This window comes from Carcharhinus amblyrhynchos, chromosome 15 (assembly GCF_965287045.1).
Source record: "Carcharhinus amblyrhynchos chromosome 15, sCarAmb.v2.hapA, whole genome shotgun sequence".
In the NCBI taxonomy this organism is placed as follows: domain Eukaryota; kingdom Metazoa; phylum Chordata; class Chondrichthyes; order Carcharhiniformes; family Carcharhinidae; genus Carcharhinus; species Carcharhinus amblyrhynchos.
Genome location: NC_137338.1, coordinates 51,516,195 through 51,534,650, shown reverse-complemented (window position 1 = coordinate 51,534,650; position 18,456 = coordinate 51,516,195). Strand labels below are relative to the sequence as shown.

At 42.1% G+C, this 18,456-nt stretch overlaps 1 protein-coding gene across 10 annotated transcripts in view; it reads left to right on the top strand.

Annotated features, from left to right (window-relative positions):
- dmd (dystrophin) overlaps nt 1-18,456 on the top strand; it is a 1,714,977-nt gene that overhangs the window by 1,693,931 nt on the left and 2,590 nt on the right. For 9 of the 10 annotated variants that reach the window (XM_080203928.1, XM_080203931.1, XM_080203930.1 and 6 more), the window contains one exon: nt 1,213-1,305. In XM_080203928.1, coding sequence (XP_080060054.1) covers nt 1,213-1,305 — 93 coding nt within the window. Of the gene's footprint in view, nt 1-1,212; nt 1,306-12,682; nt 12,715-18,456 lie in introns of all 10 variants that reach the window. The other variant, XM_080203927.1, reaches the window with a different exon arrangement.

Genomic DNA, 18,456 nt, shown 5'->3' with positions numbered 1-18,456 from the left:
TGCACATCTTTGGACTGTGGGAGGAAACCGGAGTAAACCCACGCAGACATGGAGAGAATGTGCAAATTCTACGCAGTCACCTAAGGCCAGAATTGAACTCGGGTCCCTGGCACTGCGAGGCAGCAGTTCCAACCGCTGTGCCACCATGCTGCGCTAACAGTGCCGAGCTCCCTTTTTCTTTCTCTAGGTGGTGGTGGCCTTGAAATCTCATGGCATCTCTCTCAATCTACAATAACTTCAGTGGAACCCCTGGTGGAAGTGGCCATTTTTAATCACTTGTGCCATTTCCTGGAAGGGGTCACCAATTTTCTCCCAAGTGGCATCAGTAGATCCGGAAATCTGAAGCAAATCAACTTGAACATATTTAACTTTAGGTCACTTTTAATAATTCTGTTATATTGTCATCACTTTTACATTCCTCTGGATTCCTTCTGCTGTCTGGGTATTACTTTTTTAACACAGGCTGCACTTGGAACAAAAAGCTCCACCGAGCCATTCTTCATAAATAGATGTTATGTCAATCACATTACACGTAAATAATGACAGCTTCAAATGGAATTATGTAAAGAATATGGAATATTTCCAAGGGATACATTTGAGGAGGCACCTGTTTTTATAAACTGTGATGGCCTTTTTGACAAGAGTTTTACCCACATTCTACCCTCATGGTTTAGCAAAGTTATGTGGACCCAAGGCTTGTTTGCTGCCTTTAAAATTAAGCAATTATCTTATCACTTATAGTAGATTGAAAAGTTTTGCTTTAAAATTAATCTTACTGTTTGATGTAGAGATTTTCTGATGCCAGTTATAGATGAAAGTTATTTTGAATGTTGTAGGGCCTGAGGGTACAAAAGCACATGACAGAGCTTGTAGTATTATTGGGTTACAGAAAAATGCACTGCCTTGTATACATCATAAACCAGCAATATAACAGAGGCTTAACTGACATCCTATACCATGGAGTTGTGCCTTGAGTCTCAGTCCAAGGTTATGTTATTTTTACTTCCCACCTACCTTTTATTTTTGTCAGCATTTATTTACTTTTAAAATCTCCAGTTATTTATATTATTCTTGTTTAGTCATGTTGGTATGGGTGAGAAACGTGTGCAGCGCAAACAAGTTGTGAACCGATACAGATACATTATAAGATTTGTTCTTGATATTGGATACAGGCTTCCTTGTGTATATTATAAAGTGAGGCTTTTGTTCCAGGTGAGGATGAATTGCTGAGTCCTCCCCAGGGTACAAGCACTGGACTGGAGGAAGTGATGGAGCAGCTCAACAATTCTTTTCCAAGTTCCCGACGTAAGTAGATTTCTAATCTTGGCTGTACTGATGATTAGCCTCACAAGCTGTTCACCTGACAACACGAGGGAGCTTAATGAATCTTGGTAAAATGGGAACAAAAATCAGAAAAATATCCTAGTCACTGATGCTACCCTCTGATCTTAATTCAGATCAATTTTGAATTAAGCAGTTCTGCACCTTCCCCCATGCCATTATGCCACTGGCATTCAATATTTTAACACGAGTATTTTAAAAAGCTACTAAGAGTAGGCAAAGTTGAATGTGCCATTTTTACAATGAGTCTCAATACACTAGAGCACTTATGATGAGATACATAGGCCAAATTCTCCAACCGTTCATAACGTGGGATTCTTTGGCCCCGCCGGCAGCGCACCCTTGACCCCAGGTTTCCCACCGGCATGGAGTAATGTCATTGGGACCACAGAATCCCGCCGCTTCCAAACAATGAGCCATCTCCACCTGGCACAAAACATGCAGCTGGGAGGCCGGAGAATCTTGCCTGTAGCCTGGTTTGATCAATTAGCAACGAATTAGTTAAGGCCAAGGATGGAAATAAATTGGCTTTGGCTGCTCGTTATCAATTATTCTTGTGCTTTATCTTGAATGAGTAATTCAATAATAAGAATCTGGTGAAAATATTAATTTTAAATACAAACAATATTTGTGTAAATGCCAGCCTAGTTCAGCAATGTCAGTGAAGCATTTCTGTTATGTTCTATTGAGGTGATATTATTGTAAGCTCTTTGGCAGTTTTACATTCTGATTCTTTGTGCTGCAGCTGTTAAATGTCAGACCACTGCAAAGATTTGTGATTTTGCTCACAGACTTTGCTCTGTACCATCCACTGGTAGCAAGGATTCTCGATGAGAACCATTTACTACATTCCACTGTGACTCTGATCTGTGTTTTATTCATACCAAAAAAATTCATCAGCTTCCTGATCTTAGTAGTTGAAGCTTAAAGACCAGAAAAGCCACAGTGACTGGCCCAGACCAATTGAAGGGCAGCAAGGTGGCACAGTGGTCAGCACTGCTGCATCACAGCGCCAGGGACCCGGGTTCGATTCCCGCTTGGGTCAACGTCTGTGTGGAATCTGCACATGCTCCCCATGTCTGTATGGCTTTCCTCTGGGTGCTCCGATTTCCTCTCTCAGCCCAAAGGTGTGCAGGTTAAGTGGATTGCCCATGCTAAATAAAACATTACTGTTAGGGGCCTAGCAGGATAAGTGGATGGGATTAAAGGGATTGGACCTGTGTGGCATTGAGGTCAGTACAAACTCAAAAGGCTGAATGGCCTCCTTCTGTATTGAAGGGATTCTATGGACCCAGCCTCTAACAGAAAAGTGCTACCATTGCTGTCATTGAATTACAGTTTAGCGAGAGAAAAATGAACAAGGTTTCTGATACTGGTCGAAAGTGCTTATGTGTAAATGCATGGTGAGGCTCCATTCAGAGTTAGTTGTGATTTTTTTTGCCTTCCACCCCAACAAATCCACCCCACCAAATCCACCCCACATAACACTCAGTCGTTCTTACTCTCAGCTGAAAATCTGTTTCCGTTCAGTTCACTTGTGAAGGATGTCAGTGTAAGAATGGCTGTCAGTGAACCATGCCCAAGTATGGACAGGGCTCAGCACCTTACTAAGAGGAGATGGAGAGGGGGGAAATGGGCAAAGATTTAAACATCAGCAGTATTTTGAAATAATCGGCTACAGACCATGTTTGGAGAATATTTCTGTGCATGTGGAATCTCAGCGATGGCAGGGATTTGTGATTTCTCTGGCGAACATTGTAAATGACTATGTGAAGGTTTTATTGTCTTTTTTATGTATTTTATTACAAGTATGAAATAGATTTATTCATAACTACATAGTACTACACATACAGAGCAGTTGTATATTTATGAAAATTTAAGACTTATAAACTCCAGAACTTAAATCCAAATATTGGGCAGTAACATTTTTGTGGAAAGCCTCCAATGTTGGCCATGGCACAAAGTACCCAAGATCAAGAATATAAGAACCAGAAGACATCATTCAGCGCCTTGAGCCTATTCCACTGTTCTGTTAGATCATGGGTGATCAGATGAGGGTTCTGTAATTAGTATTTTTTTGGATGATGTATGTATCTCAGGGACCAGCTAGCTTCAGCAAAGGCAATTGAAGTTGCGATAAAGATTTGCTGCATATCTTTATGCTGCGAGCCCAGTTGATCAAAATATTTCCAAGAGCCAGGGTCAGGCACAGATTTCTGCTCTTCCCTCATCACACGCACATCCAACTTCCATCACCTTCCACCCATAGTACCAAGCATGTAGTGATCCCTGGCCAACCAGCCACACTGGAGCAGCCATTCTGGTGCAAGGAAGAATTGCCAGAGTGAACAGAGATTCCATCCTAAGCAAGCCTCACATAAATTGGTAGCTTAGGCTGTCCCTGTGTGTCTAGCTTTCAGCCAAACTCTCTCAAAGCCTCAGCTGCATTCCTGCCAGATTTTAGGGCAGGAGAACTTTGCCAGATCTGCCCAGTGTCTGTCTCTTCTGTTTTGCTTCAGAGTCATTCTGAGCCTACTCACCTGACATGTGCTTCACAAGTTTAAACTGCATGCAAAGCTAAAACTACTTCACAACAACATGCTAAGCTTAAAATATTAATGCAGTACAAAATGCAGTACTAAATAACCAATTTGGTTTCATTGATGCCCCAACTTATTTGGCTGCACTTAATTAAATATTACCATAATTATGACAGGAGTTCACAATGTCCTTTAGGGAAGGAAATCTGCTGACATTACCTAGTCTGGCCTATATGTGATTACAGAGCCACAGCAATGTGGTTGACTCTTGAAATGCCCTCAGGGATGGGCAATAACTGCTGGCCCAGTCAGCAATGCCCACATCCTGTGAATGAATTTTAAGGAGTTCCCATTAGCATTGCACACTTTACCCCAAAACACCCCATTTCTGTTCACTTCACACCAGGATTACATTCACACTTCTTAATTCCCATTGTCATGACATATCCACAAAACTCACTTCCTTTTTTATTATTTTGGTTGTACATTTTTGTCTGTATTTCCCATTCCAAATTACTATTAGTATGTTCCATTAAATGTTGCTGTTGCGTCATTTTGAACTTGCATCTTGTCACATTGTGGAATATGTGTCTTCCATCGCCCAGCTACTGAGCCTGTACTCTCAAACTTATGGGTTTGAACTTTGGACCCCACTTTCAATGGAATTTCAGTATCTTATCACTTCCCTTGACAATATCAATTCTGTGTTGCTTTGGAAGTAGCTTACTAATTTAACAAAGATCTAGGCACCAGTCTCCTGGCTCATCCGGACAAACTGCAGTCTGCTTGATCTGGGTTTTTGCTGTTTGGCCTTGGGTAAGTATTTAAAAGACTAAACAAGGCCCCATCTTCAAACTGCCCACTCCTTGCTCCTCTGCTAGTCCTGCAACCTGACTCTGACCTCCTCATTGTTTGGCAGCATTGTCCATCTATTCTCCATGTCACTCTAAGTTCCAATTGTCAGTCCCATTCTTGGTATTCTTGTGCATGCTCTTTTATTTCATAAAGGCTCCATTCTGCTCTGATTTCTGTTTCCTTTTTGTGGCCCCATTGTGTTTTTTTTGTTTTAAAAACCACATTTTACACAGTAAAAGGACAGAAAGGAGAGAGTAATGTTTGGTAACCGTGTCTTAAGCAGGAGTGAGAGATGTAGAGGTAGAGATTTTGGGAGGGAATTCCACTGCATGAGGCCAAGAGAGGTGAAGATTTGTCAGCAGTTGTAGAATAAAGGGATACGCTAAAAGTGGCAGGTGTTTGAGTCTTGGGGAGATCGAGGATTGAAGGATTGGAGAAGATAGGGAAGTGTGAGGCCATGGCGATATAAGGAAGCTAATTTTTCACATGTGATTATGGGACTGGGAACTAATTTAGTGTAGAGACATGAGTGGGATTTGATGTGGGACAAGGTATGGACAGCAAATTTTGAATCAGCTGAAATTTAAAAGGTGGAGGCATTATAGGCTAGCCAGGAGAGCATTAATTAGACATGGATGAGTTTCCAAAGTAGATGTCTGTGACCTCATAGAGGTAGAAGGCAGGCACTCTGTGATGGATCAGTTATAATTCCTAAGTTATGTTTAGCCAGAGAGAGTGACCAGACAAGGAAGTAGAAGTCAGTTCTGAGGGTACAGAACTTGTGGTGGAGCTCAAAGAAGATGGCTTTGGTCTTCCCGATTCTTAATTGCAAGAAGTCAGTGTTTATCCAATGCTCAGTGTTGGACCAACAATCTGGCAACGCAGAAGCAGATGGCGGTCAGGAAGTATTTGACCAGATAGAAATGGGTATGGTCATTTTTTTATATGGCCCTTCAGCCCATCTAGTTTGCACCAACAGATGAGAAACACCTGACCCCCCACCTAATCCCATTTATCAGTACTTAGCCCATGAATGTTATGATGTGCCAAGCACTCATTCAGGTTCTTTTTAAAGGTTGGAAGGCAGCCTGCCTCTACCGTTGATGTCATCTATATGGGTTTCAGTAAGGCGTTTGACAAAGTCCCTCATGGTAGACTGGTAGAAAAGGTTAAGGCACATGGGATACAGGGACAGGTATCTAGATGGATTGAAAACTGGCTAGGCAACAGGAGACAGAGAGTAGTAGTGGAAGGGTCCTTTTCTAGCTGGAGATCTGTCACCAGTGGTGTGCCGCAGGGCTCAGTACTGGGACCTCTTCTCTTCCATGGATTTGGGCCAGTGTCTGTGGGAGTTTGCGCATTCTCCCTGTGGTTGCGTGGGTTTCCTCCAGGTGCTCCGGTTTCCTCCCACACCCCAAAGATGTGCTGTTAGGCTGATTGGTGTAACAAATTGTCCCTAAACTATTCTCCCCTGAATCTGGTTTCCAATGGGGGTACCATACGCATACACACGGGTCAAGCTAGGTAATATATATAAATGACTTGGAAGAGGGCATACGTGGTGTGATCAGCAAGTTTGCAGATGACACCAAGATGGCAGGATTGGCGGATAGTGAGGAGGATTGTCAGGTGACACAGCAGGATATAGATAGGCTGGTATATTGGGCAGATAGATGGCAGATGGAATTTAATCCTGATAAATGCGAGGTGATGCATTTTGGAAGGAATAATGCAGGGAGGAGCTACATGATAAAGGATAGACCAATTAAGAGTATAGAAATGCAGAGGGACCTGGGAGTGCAAGTGCACAAGTCTCTGAAGGTGGCAACCCAGGTGGAGAAGGTTGCGAAGAAACCTTACGGAATGCTAGCCTTTATAGGAAGGGGTATAGAGTATAAGAGCTGGCGTCTAATGCTACAGTTGTACAGAACGTTGGTTAGACCGCACTTGGAGTACTGCGTCCAGTTCTGGTCACCTTACTACCGGAAGGACGTGGAGACCTTGGAGAGAGTGCAGAGGAGGTTTACCAGGATGCTGCTTGGTATGCAAGGACTGAATTATGAGGAAAGATTGGGTAAGCTGGGGCTCTTTTCCTTAGAAAGTTGGAGATTAAGGGGGGATCTGATAGAGGTGTATAAAATAATGAAGGGTATAGATAGAGTAAACAGTGGCAGGCTTTTTCCTAGATTGGAGACAAATATCACGAGGGTTCATGAGCTAAGGGTGAGGGGGGAGAAGTATAATTTGGATACTAGAGGGAGGTTTTTCACACAGAGGGTCATGGGGGTATGGAATGCACTACCATGTAAGATGGTGGAGGCAGGCACGCTGGAATTGTTTAAGGTTTACTTAGGCATATGAGTGAAACAGGGATGGAGGGTTATAGGAGACAGTTTTAAAAAGGGTCAGAGCCTCGGGACGTTACTGGAAATCTAATGCTACATGTTGATGTTTTGTCTCTTTTACTCTGCAGGTGTGTCGGTCCACCTTGTTGTCTAACGAGGGGTATGCACACGGTGGGTTGTGCGTGGGCTGCTCTTGGATGTTTCGAGAGTGGCCTAGTACTTCGTGTCGTTGTGTGTGCTTAAAACTGGACCAGCAGATGGGCACCACAACAGCTCAGTGAATATCACTGCTAGCTGTGCAGATACATGGATTTGGGCCGGTGTCTGTGGGAGTTTGCGCATTCTCCTTGTGGTTGCATGGGTTTCCTCCGGGCGCTCCGGTTTCCTCCCACACCCCAAAGATGTGCTCTTAGGCTGATTGGTGTAACAAATTGTCCCTAAACTATTCTCCCCTGAATCTGGTTTCCAATGGGGGTACCATATGCATACACACGGGTCAAGGTAGGTGTAGAAAAATGCTTTGTTAAGATGGCGACACGGGCTCGTTGGGCCGGAGGGCCTGTTTCCCGTGCTAGGTTGTTCTTTGTTTTGTTTACCACCCTCCCAAGCAGCACATTTCAGACTGTCAACACCTTTTGGTTAAAAAAAAGTTTTTCCTCACATCCCCCTGAAACCTTCTGCCCCTCACCTTGAATTTATGTCCCCTTGGAACTGACCCTTCAGTTAAGGGGAGCAGCTGCTCCCTATCCACTCTGTCCATGCCCTTCATGATCTTGTACGTAGATTATTTTTTGTGAATGATACCTTCAAGGGACAGCATATAAATGCGAAAAAGGAAGGGGTCAAGGATGAATCCTTGGGAGACCTCCGGCTTGGAAAATTAATTGATTGTGAGCCAATTTCACATAGAAAAGAGTAGAAGCAAAATTAGATTTTAATTATGTTTATTGTTGGCATTATAGTATGTCTGTTGAGATACCAGAGCTTCATAAACCACCTGTTCAGATGATCAGTTTGTGTGTCTGAGCATCATCAGGATGCTTGATTATATTTGCAGATATATAAAGAGAGGATATAAACACACAAGTAACTGAATGGCAGCTAGGAGTAGGAATTCTGGATGATGCTTGCTCTAAATAGAAAAGTGGCATTGAAGCCAGTGGTAACAGATCAGCTGATTACCACATTGAGCAATGCATTTATCAGTGGATCAAAGAAGTTCCTTGTATTTTTAATTTGCTCTGAGGCTTCATGTTCATGGTAGCATACGGGTTAATGTATTTGCATAAACTTAATGTACATAATTAAAACAGTCATTAAGATAGCGCAAAAGGGATTTAGCAGGGGCGTATTAACCAAGAGCATTTGCAGAGGAAATTAAACCATCAAGCATTTAAGAATTGATCCTCAATTCAAGTGCCAACTTTTTTTTAACAAATATAAAACTGTTAACAACAGCAGTATTTTTATCCAGTTGCCTTTGCGGTGTTGTTAATGTCGTTTTAATTTCCTTTACTGGAACAGTGGGTAAGGGGAGGATAGATTATCTGAAATAAGCAGACACAAATAGCACTCCTGGAGGATTCAATCCCTGCTTCCCCAGAGGGATTTTCTTCTGTTCTTCATGCTGGCTCTTGTGTTTTGGAATGAATTAGGCAGCTGTTCGATCCATGCAGAGCAGCCGATGCCACACTGTAGACTACCTCCCTATAAATGATTTATGTAATGGTGATTGGTATTACCGTGTGGGGATAGCGTATTTTCTGTAAAAGGTCTGGTAAGTTTTCTTTCATGAAGCTAATATCTTATCGTGAAGAGTAACATATAGTATTTTATTTGCTATAAAAGTGCTGTTTTGCTAAATGTGTGGAGTAGGTCCAATTTTTCTTTCACTTGCAGGTAATTCCCTGTAAGAATGGAGATGGGAAGTACATCTTCACATGTCTGAACAAGTCCTCGGTGATTACTTAGTATAGTTTTGCGAGAATGAGCTTGTGTGAGCAGATTAGTGAGTACTGTAGCTGCATGAAATGTTATCAATTATTGGTGCATGCTTAAGATTTTTACAGTTGTACATGCTGGTTGAAAGTGAGAGTAGTCTACAAGCAAACATTAGCTTAATTAAAAACTTTTCAAAAGTAAAATGCCAGAAGGTGCTGGTCTTTTTTGCTTGCGTCTGTGATTAGTCCTAATAATCTTGTTTCTTAAGCAGAGGCAGCATTGCTGTGTGTGCTGTTAAAGGAGATATGAAGGATGTTGTTGTACATTTGAAGAGATTAAAAGTAGCATTTGAGTTAAAGGAAACCCAATAGTCACTGATGAATGAAATTCAAAACAATAGGGTAGAAATTAATCTGGATCTATTTGCAGCCCCATACCCAAGGATCAATAACAATTGATCTTCGGACATTCTCTGAATAATTGGGGTGAATTGCCTACACTGGTCACATCTCCATTGACGACTTATCTGACAAAGAAAACCAATTGCTGGCCACCTGCCTCACTGGCAGCAACCCTGAACTAAGTATAGAGAGGAAGGTGTTGGAGCAGTGAAGAACAAAGAACAAAAAAGAATTACAGCACAGGAACAGGCCCTTCAGCCCTCCAAGCCTGCACCAATCATGGTGTCCAACTGAACTAAAACTCCCTTTCCTTCTAGGAATCACATCCCTCTATTCCATCTATCCATGTATTTGTCTAGGCACCCCTTAAAACTCACTATTGTATCTGCTTCCACTATCTCCCTGGCAGCAAGTTCCAGGCACCCTCTGTGTAAAACAAAAATCTGCCTTGTACATCTCCTTTAAACCTTGCTGCTCGCACCTTAAACCTATGCCTCCTAGTAATTGACTCTTCCACCCTGGGAAAAAGCTTCTGAATGTCCACTCTGTCCATGCCTCTCATAATCTTGTAAACTTCTATCAGGTCACCTCTCAACCTCTGTTGTTCCAGTGAGAACAAACCAAATTTTTCCAACCTCTCCTGGAGATGCAGGTGAATTGTGATGCCTCTGGAGTTAGGGATATGCTGCTGCTCTTCCTGCTCCACTATTGGCTGACGCAAGGGTTGCTGCAGAATTCTGACTGTGTGAGACCTAATGTCTTGTCTCACTCATCAGGAACAAGTTTTGAAAATGACGCCCTTCAGTTGGTGTTAAGGCACTTAATATGTTGAATATAATATTTCAGGTGTGCACCTGGGTGCCTGATAAGACTGGGCACAGTATTTCCTGCTGTTAAATCAGTTCGCTTTGCTTCCATTTGAAGCCCACAAATATTTCCAACATATCTCAAGTTATATCCCATCTAATCTAGGGGTTCTCGTGAAGCTGGAATGGTTTACATGTACTCCTAGATTGGATTACTTCCTTAAATTCACTTGCAGGAACAGTTGCCCTTGTAATATGTATCAGATCGAGAATTCCGTCCAATAGAGTTTTTCTTCCTGCTACAGCAATTCATTTCTTTGACAAGGTTTTAGTGTTACTTGAGTTTGAAAGCAGTGACATAGAACAAAGTTAATTGTCATTTTGTGATTTATGAGCTGAAGGCATATTGGGTCACACAACCTGCAGAATTACCTATTTTCTTTTTGTAGATGAAAGCATTTGTTATTGGTATATATTAGAATCAAATAACTGGAAAAATTGCCCATTTTATCAAATTTGCAGGATCTTATTTGGCAAGTAGCCTAAGAAACACAGAAATGTTTTCACTGCGTAGCTCACTAAATTGTAAATTTCAGTTCACAAAATCTAGATGTCAAATAGTGACTCCCATCACTCGCGCAGTGAAGGTTTGTTCCAACTTCAATTGTTACTAATTACAGCAAAGATTTTTCTAATTATTAAGACTTAAACTGCAGCGAGCATTAATATTATGTATGTACAGAATTAATGGAGGAGTTAGCCATGAAATTTCAAATTTGCAAAATGTTTTTAATTTGATTTATTATTGTCACATGCATTAGTATACAGTGAAAAGTATTGTTTCTTGTGCGCTGTATAGACAAAACATAGCATACATAGGGAAGGAAAGGAGAGAGTGCAGAACACTCATAGCTAGGGTTTAGAGAAAGATCAAGGTAGATCCATTCAGAAGTCTGATAGCAGCAGGAAAGAATCTGTTCTTGATTCAGTTGGTACATGTCCTCAGAATTTTGTACCTTTTATCCAACAGAAGAAGGTGGAAGAGAGTATGTCTGGGGTGCATGGAGTCTTTAATTATGCTGGCTGCTTTTCTGAAGCAGTGGAAAGTATAAACAGTGCCAATGGATGGAAGGCTGCTTTGGGTAACGAATTGGGCTTCCTTCATGACACTTTGTAGTTTCTTGCAGTCTTGGATAGAGCAGGAGCCATACCAAGTTGTGATGCAACCAGAAAGAATGCTTTCTCTGGTGCATCTGTAAAACTTGGAGAGAGTGGTGGTGAACCTACCAAATTTTCTTAGTCTTCTGAGAAAGTAGAGGTGTTGGTGGACTTTCTTAACTATATTGTCGGCTTGGAGAGACCAAGACAAGTTGTTGGTGATCTGGGCACCTAAAAACTTGCATCTGTCAGCCAAATTCCAAACTGTACTCATTGATGTAGACAGGGGCATGCCCTCCACTACCCATCCTGAAGTTGATGAGTATGTCTTTTGTTTTGTTGACATTGAGGGGCAGATTATTGTCATCACACAAAACTCAATGGACTCTATTACCAATCAGAGAAGAATTGAATATTAGTTCTGTTTTCATTGCATGATTTCAGTTAAATTGCTGAGTCAAAAGGGAACTACATTAGATTTAAGCGGTATCTGACATTAGGTAAATTGGTGATAGATGAATGATGAATGAGTTACTTCAACACAACACCAATATGAGCAGAATTTTACTCAAAATTCTAAGAGAAAAAAACAGCTATAAATATACAGTTACAAATATGAATCTTGTGTGTTTCCAGTTATAGATTATAGCACTCTAAACTGGTAGATCTGAATAGATAGGTTATGATAGGCTCTGAATAGATAGGATCTTGATAGGTTATGGAGAGGGATTGGGTAAATTCCCTTTGCAAGATTGTCTCAACATAAACACAAAGAAAATGCCCATCAGTGTGTGGGGTCAAGATGGAAAGAAAAAGTTTCCATAAAAAACAAGTTATGTTGCAATAAATGCCCCACAGTAACAGTTGCCTACTGTTAAATATTAATTGGTTCACTTGATAGCTAAGTGAGAAACTTGATGGCTTGAGCTCTGCCTGGACAAGGTCTGCATTATGCCCAACTGGCATCCCAATGCATCGCCAGGGAGGTACTAAAATATTGGGAAACAGTGCCCTTGAGCTGAGATGTTAAAATCTCATCTGTCTACTCTGGTGAATGATAGATATCAAATGGCACTCAATTATTTTTCCAGCACTGTAGAAAACCCCAATAAATACATTTCTGTACACAAATGATGGTATTTAATCTTAAGACAATGCAGAACTTTGTTTTTATCCTCTTATTCAGTTGTCTGCATGAAAGTGTGTAATTCTTTGTGTTAATGTGGAACAGTATATTCATCTACACTGTTGGTTCTTTTTTCCTTTCCTTTCATCTTTTCTACCTATTACTAAAGTGAGGGATACCTCTGGAAAGCAAGTGAAAGAGGTTGGTGAGACAAACTCACTGCCAGAGCAATGCTGCTTATACATGCCTGTTTTTTGCATTTGCTTCTGGCATGTGCTGTAGATGTGTATTTGTGTGCATTTCAAGCATGGCATCAATATGAGTGACCGCAGATCTGTACTTTTGGCCTCCTGGTGCAGTAGTCAGCTTTGCAAAATATTCCCAATAACAATTAATCAGAGTTTGTCTGAGCATGCTTTATTTTGTTTGTTTGGTAATATATGAAGAACTTTACCTCTGTGATACTCCATGTTCATGTGGAGCTTCCGCCTTTCATTTATTTTGGAAAAGAATTGACGATAAACAAACTGAACGTTAGAAAGAAGAATTTTTATCTATGACTGATTGCAAACATCTTGGGAGAGATGTGTATTTTTCACATTGTGGAAACTAAAGCTATAAAAATTGGGTGATTGGTATCACACACCCCGGACTCTAGCTGATACACACTATATTGTGAGTTGCCTCACGTGGCAGTAAAGAACATAAGAACATAAGAAATAGGAGCAGGAGTAGGCCATCTAGCCCTTCGAGCCTGCCCCGCCATTCAATAAGATCATGGCTGATCTGTTGTGGCTCAGTTCCACTTTCCCGCCCTCTCCCCATAACCCTTAATCCCCTCTCTTATCAAGAACCCATCAACCCGCTTCTTAAAAATATTTAGCGAGGCAGCCTCCACCACTTCAATGGGCAGAGAATTCCAGAGATTCACCACCCTTTGAGTGAAGAAGTTCCTCCTCAACTCCGTTCTAAACCGCCTCCCCTTTATCTTGAGGCTGTGCCCCCTAGTCCTACTGTCTTTTTTGAGCGGGAAGAGTCTCTCCACCTCTATCCTATCCATCCCATTCATCATCTTATACGTCTCAATGAGATCTCCCCTCATTCTTCTAAACTCTAACGAGTACAAGCCTAGTTTATTCAGCCTCTCCTCATAGCTCAATCCCCTCAACTCCGGTATCAGCCTAGTAAACCTCCTCTGCACTCCCTCCAGGGCCAAAATATCCTTGCGCAGGTGCGGCGCCCAAAACTGCACACAGTACTCCAGCTGCGGCCTCACCAATGCCCTATACAGCTGCAGCAAGACCTCCCTACTTTTATATTCAATCCCCCTCGCTATGAAGGCCAGCATCCCATTCGCCTTCCTGACCACCTGCTGCACCTGCAAGCTGGGTTTTTGCGACTCATGCACAAGGACCCCGAGGTCCCTCTGCACTGTCGCCTGCTGCAGTTTTTCGCCACGTAAGTAATAGTCCTTCCTACCATTCTTCCTACCAAAGTGGACCACCTCACACTTGCCAACATTAAATTCCATTTGCCATTTCCTGGCCCATTCGCCCAGCCTATCCAAATCCTTCTGCAGACTCTCCACACCCTCCGCACAATTTGCCTTTCCCCCAATCTTGGTGTCATCAGCAAATTTCGACACCCTGCACTCGGTTCCCTCCTCCAGATCATCTATATAAATGGTAAATAGCTGAGGCCCCAGCACCGACCCCTGGGGCACCCCACTAGTCACCAACCGCCAATCCGAATAGCACCCATTGACCCCCACTCTCTGCCTCCTATTTGACAACCAATCCTCTATCCACGCTAACACCCTACCCCCAACTCCATGTCCCCTGACCTTCTGCAATAACCTCTTGTGAGGTACCTTGTCAAACGCCTTCTGAAAATCCAGAAAGACCACATCCACCAGCTCTCCTCTATCCACTGCCCTAGACACATCCTCATAGAACTCCAGTAAATTTGTCAGACACGACTTCCCTTTAATGAAACCGTGTTGCGTCCGCCCTATCAAGCAATTCCCTTCAAGATGCCTCGCAATTTCCTCCTTAATGACAGATTCTAACATTTTACCTACCACAGACGTTAAACTAACCGGCCTATAATTCCCCGCCTTTTGCCTGGCACCCTTCTTAAACAACGGCGTAACATTAGCCGTTTTCCAATCTTCCGGCACTTCCCCGGAATCCAGCGACGTCTGGAAAATAACCACCAAGGCATCCACTATAACCTCCGCCATTTCTTTCAGAACCCTCGGATGCATTCCATCCGGTCCTGGGGACTTGTCCACAATCAGCCCCTCCAGTCTGTCGAGCACCACCTCTCTAGTAACAGTAATGTCATTAAGACCCTCCATTCCTACCACCTTTCCATCGCTAACACCCGGCAAATTATTCACGTCCTCCTCCGTGAAGACAGAAACAAAAAAGTTATTCAAGGCCTTAGCCATATCCCCATCCCTTACCACTAGCTCCCCTTTCTCATCCTCTAAAGGACCAACGTTCACCCTAGCCAGCCTCTTCCTTTTTATATATTTATAAAAACTCTTGCTATCCTTTTTTATATTAAGTGCTAGCCCAGCCTCATAGCTTCTCCTACCCTCCTTTATCAACTTCTTTGTCAATCTTTGTTGACATTTAAACCTTTCCCAATCCTCTTCTCGCCCACTGCTCTTAGCTACTCTAAATTCCTCCGCTTTTAATTTAACACTTTCCTTCACCTCCTTCGTTATCCACGGCTTATTACCTCTCTTCCTACTGTCCTTTTTAACCATCGGAATAAATTTCTGCTGAGCACCAAGAAAGATCTCCTTAAAGATCCTCCACTGCTCCTCAGCAGACCCTCCCTCCAACGCGCTCTCCCAGTCCACATTCGCCAATTCTTCTCTCATCCTACCATACTCCCCTCTATTCAAACAAAGGACGCGTGTCCGGGAACCCACTTTCTCCTCCTCCATCTGCACCAGAAACTCCACCATACAATGATCACTCTCTCCAAGAGGATCCTTCACCGCAAGGTCCCTAATTCTACCCGCCTCATTACATAGCACCAGATCCAAGATAGCTCGCTCCCTCGTCGGCTCCAACACACACTGTTCGAGGAAACTATCCCGGCAGCATTCCAAGAACTCCTCCTCGAGCCCACCTCGTCCAACATGGGTCGACCAATCAATATGCAGATTGAAATCCCCCATAACTACTGCCGTCCCATTCCTGCACGCCGCACTTATTTGTGTGTTAACAGCCCACCCCACCTCCAGATCATTATTCGGGGGCCTATAGACGACACCCACCAGCGTCTTCCTCCCTTTGCTGTTCCTGATCTCCACCCACAACGATTCCACGTTCTGCTCTTTGGCTCCGATATCATCCCTTGCTACCACCTTGATACTATCCTTAATCAGCAGAGCTACGCCACCCCCTCTTTCCTCCTGCCTATCCTTCCTAAACACTTGATAGCCCTGTACATTCATCTCCCAGTCCCTGTCACCTTGCAGTCACGTCTCTGTAATGGCCACCAGATCGTATCCATTTGTGTCGATCTGCGCCACCAGCTCATCCACTTTATTCCGAATGCTTCGTGCATTCAGATAAAGCGCTTTCATCCCAGCCTTCTTCTGGACCCTATTTGCCGTAACGCCACCACTTGGGACATCCTCAGCCTCTTCCCTTACCTGTACCCTCTCCTTAACTTTAGGCCTCGTAATGTCACCTACCCTCACACCCTCCCCCCCCCTAATTAGTTTAAAGCCCTGTCTACATTAGGACAAGAAAAAAAACTTCCTATGCATTCACAAGATGTTTCCTCTTGCCAGGCTTACAAATCACAAGTGAAATGAATTTTAATAATGTGATTAATTGTACTTAGCCAGTTGTACTTTGTAATTTTGATTGTGAAAAGTTGTAAATGCCAGCATGGAAAAACAGAAAATACCGACCAATTGTTTTCAAACAGCTCACATAGCCACAGAGAAAAAAAAATTGATAATCTGTTGACATGTGAAAAATAGTTACAAGAGCTTTCTAGCTCATGCTGGAGTAGCACCTAGCATTCCCTCACATACACTGGACAAAACAAAGTGCATATCAGGAAAGCCTAAAGGAAGACGTGCTGTTGCAAGGGTACAAAATTGGACAATGATTTCATTATTTGGTGAGAAGGGGTTGGGGAGGTGGGAATCTCTCTGACACATGGCCCCCTGGAAAATGTTGGATTGTTAAATGGGTTTTGCTGATAGGCAAAGATCATGAGCAATAAACCCATTCTATTTATTTCACAGAATTGCTACAGTACAGAAGGAGACCATTTGGCCCATCCTCTCTACCAGCTCTGCAAAGGAGCAACATGACTTATTGCCATTCCCGCACCCCTGCACATTGTTCCTATCCAAATGATCATCTGATGCCTCCTTAAATGTCTTGATTGAATCTGCCACCACCACAATCCAGACCTGAACCGCTTGGATATGTGAAAAAGTTCTTTCTCCCATCACATTTGCTTCTTTTGCAAATCACTTTCATTCTATGCCCTCTTATTCATTATCCGTTTAAGAGTGAAAACATTGGTTTCAGGGAACCTGGAGCCATTCTTGTGCGAACAGTTTCTCTATATCTATTGTGTCCAGCCTCCTCATGATTTTGAACATCTCTATCAAGTCTCTTCTGAGCCGCCTTCTTTCCAAGAAAAACAGTCCCAACTTCTCCAATCTATCCTCTTAACTGACATTTATCATCCCTGGAACCATTCTTGTGAACATTTTTTGTACTCTCGTCAATGTGTCCATATCCTTCCTGTAGTGTGGTGCCCAGAACTGTAGAAGATCTATTGTGAAATCAAGTGTATAGAAAATAACGCAAAGCAAATTTTAAAAAACTACATTCACAAAAGCAAGAAGTATTCACAGAGTATGCCCTGGGATCTATTTGAACCTGAAATTGCCCTTGTCTTTAAAGCTCAGCTTCTCGCTCAGCCTTCATGTAATTAAACAAATCTTTAAAATGTGATTTGCCACTTGACTGATTTTACTTGTGTTTAACAGTAAGATAGTAGTAAACTGTTTAAACTAATTTATATATGAAATCTTCACTATAATGACAAATTGCTATTCTGGGCATGGGACACTTACATATTAGTGGGGTTATGGATCTTCTTTCAACAATTACTGCCAAGTGAAGCAATCAGCACCAGCGTATTCTAACCCATGCTTTCTGTTTATTACATGGAATACCCAGTGTCAGTGAAATAAAAATCTGCCTTTGTGGTTGTTTAGTTGTTCATGCAACATTGCACCTACTGTGCAGTATGCTTACACTGACTGCTGCCAATTTAAGTTCTATTTTAAATGTGAAATTTGCCCTATTTTCAATATTTCTTCCATTAAAGTAAAACATGAGACTCTTGGCATGTACTTCAAGGAATATAATTTAATCTGTAATTTCATTGAAGCCATTTTTTTCTAAAGTATAAATTATATTTTGTTGCACGATTCCTCCTTTCAATTACCTGAAGAGTGTGAACATGAAATATTTCAAGTAAATTTTCATCAGGAGGATCTCCCCTCTAAATGTCTCTGTCATAATATCTACATTTTTAAAAGATTCTTACACGTGTGCATGGACTGCTTAAATTTTTTTAGTTGATTTCCTTTGGATACCATAAGTTCGATTAAACACGCAACAAGAATTTTTTTTTAAATTAAAACGAAAGGCTGGTTCAAAGCAAACATATCAGTTGGCAGTTCACTAAGACAAAATGGTGATGTTATGTAGCAGAAATACTGACATACTTACGGGAAATAGTGGACATTTATTGTAACACCATCTTTGCCAGTCTTAGCAGCCACGAAACCATTTTGTAATAATCAATTCAATTGGAAATGGCACAGGTACCATTTATTTGAGCACAACACTGATTGCTCTCTGTAAATTTTGCCAGAATAAA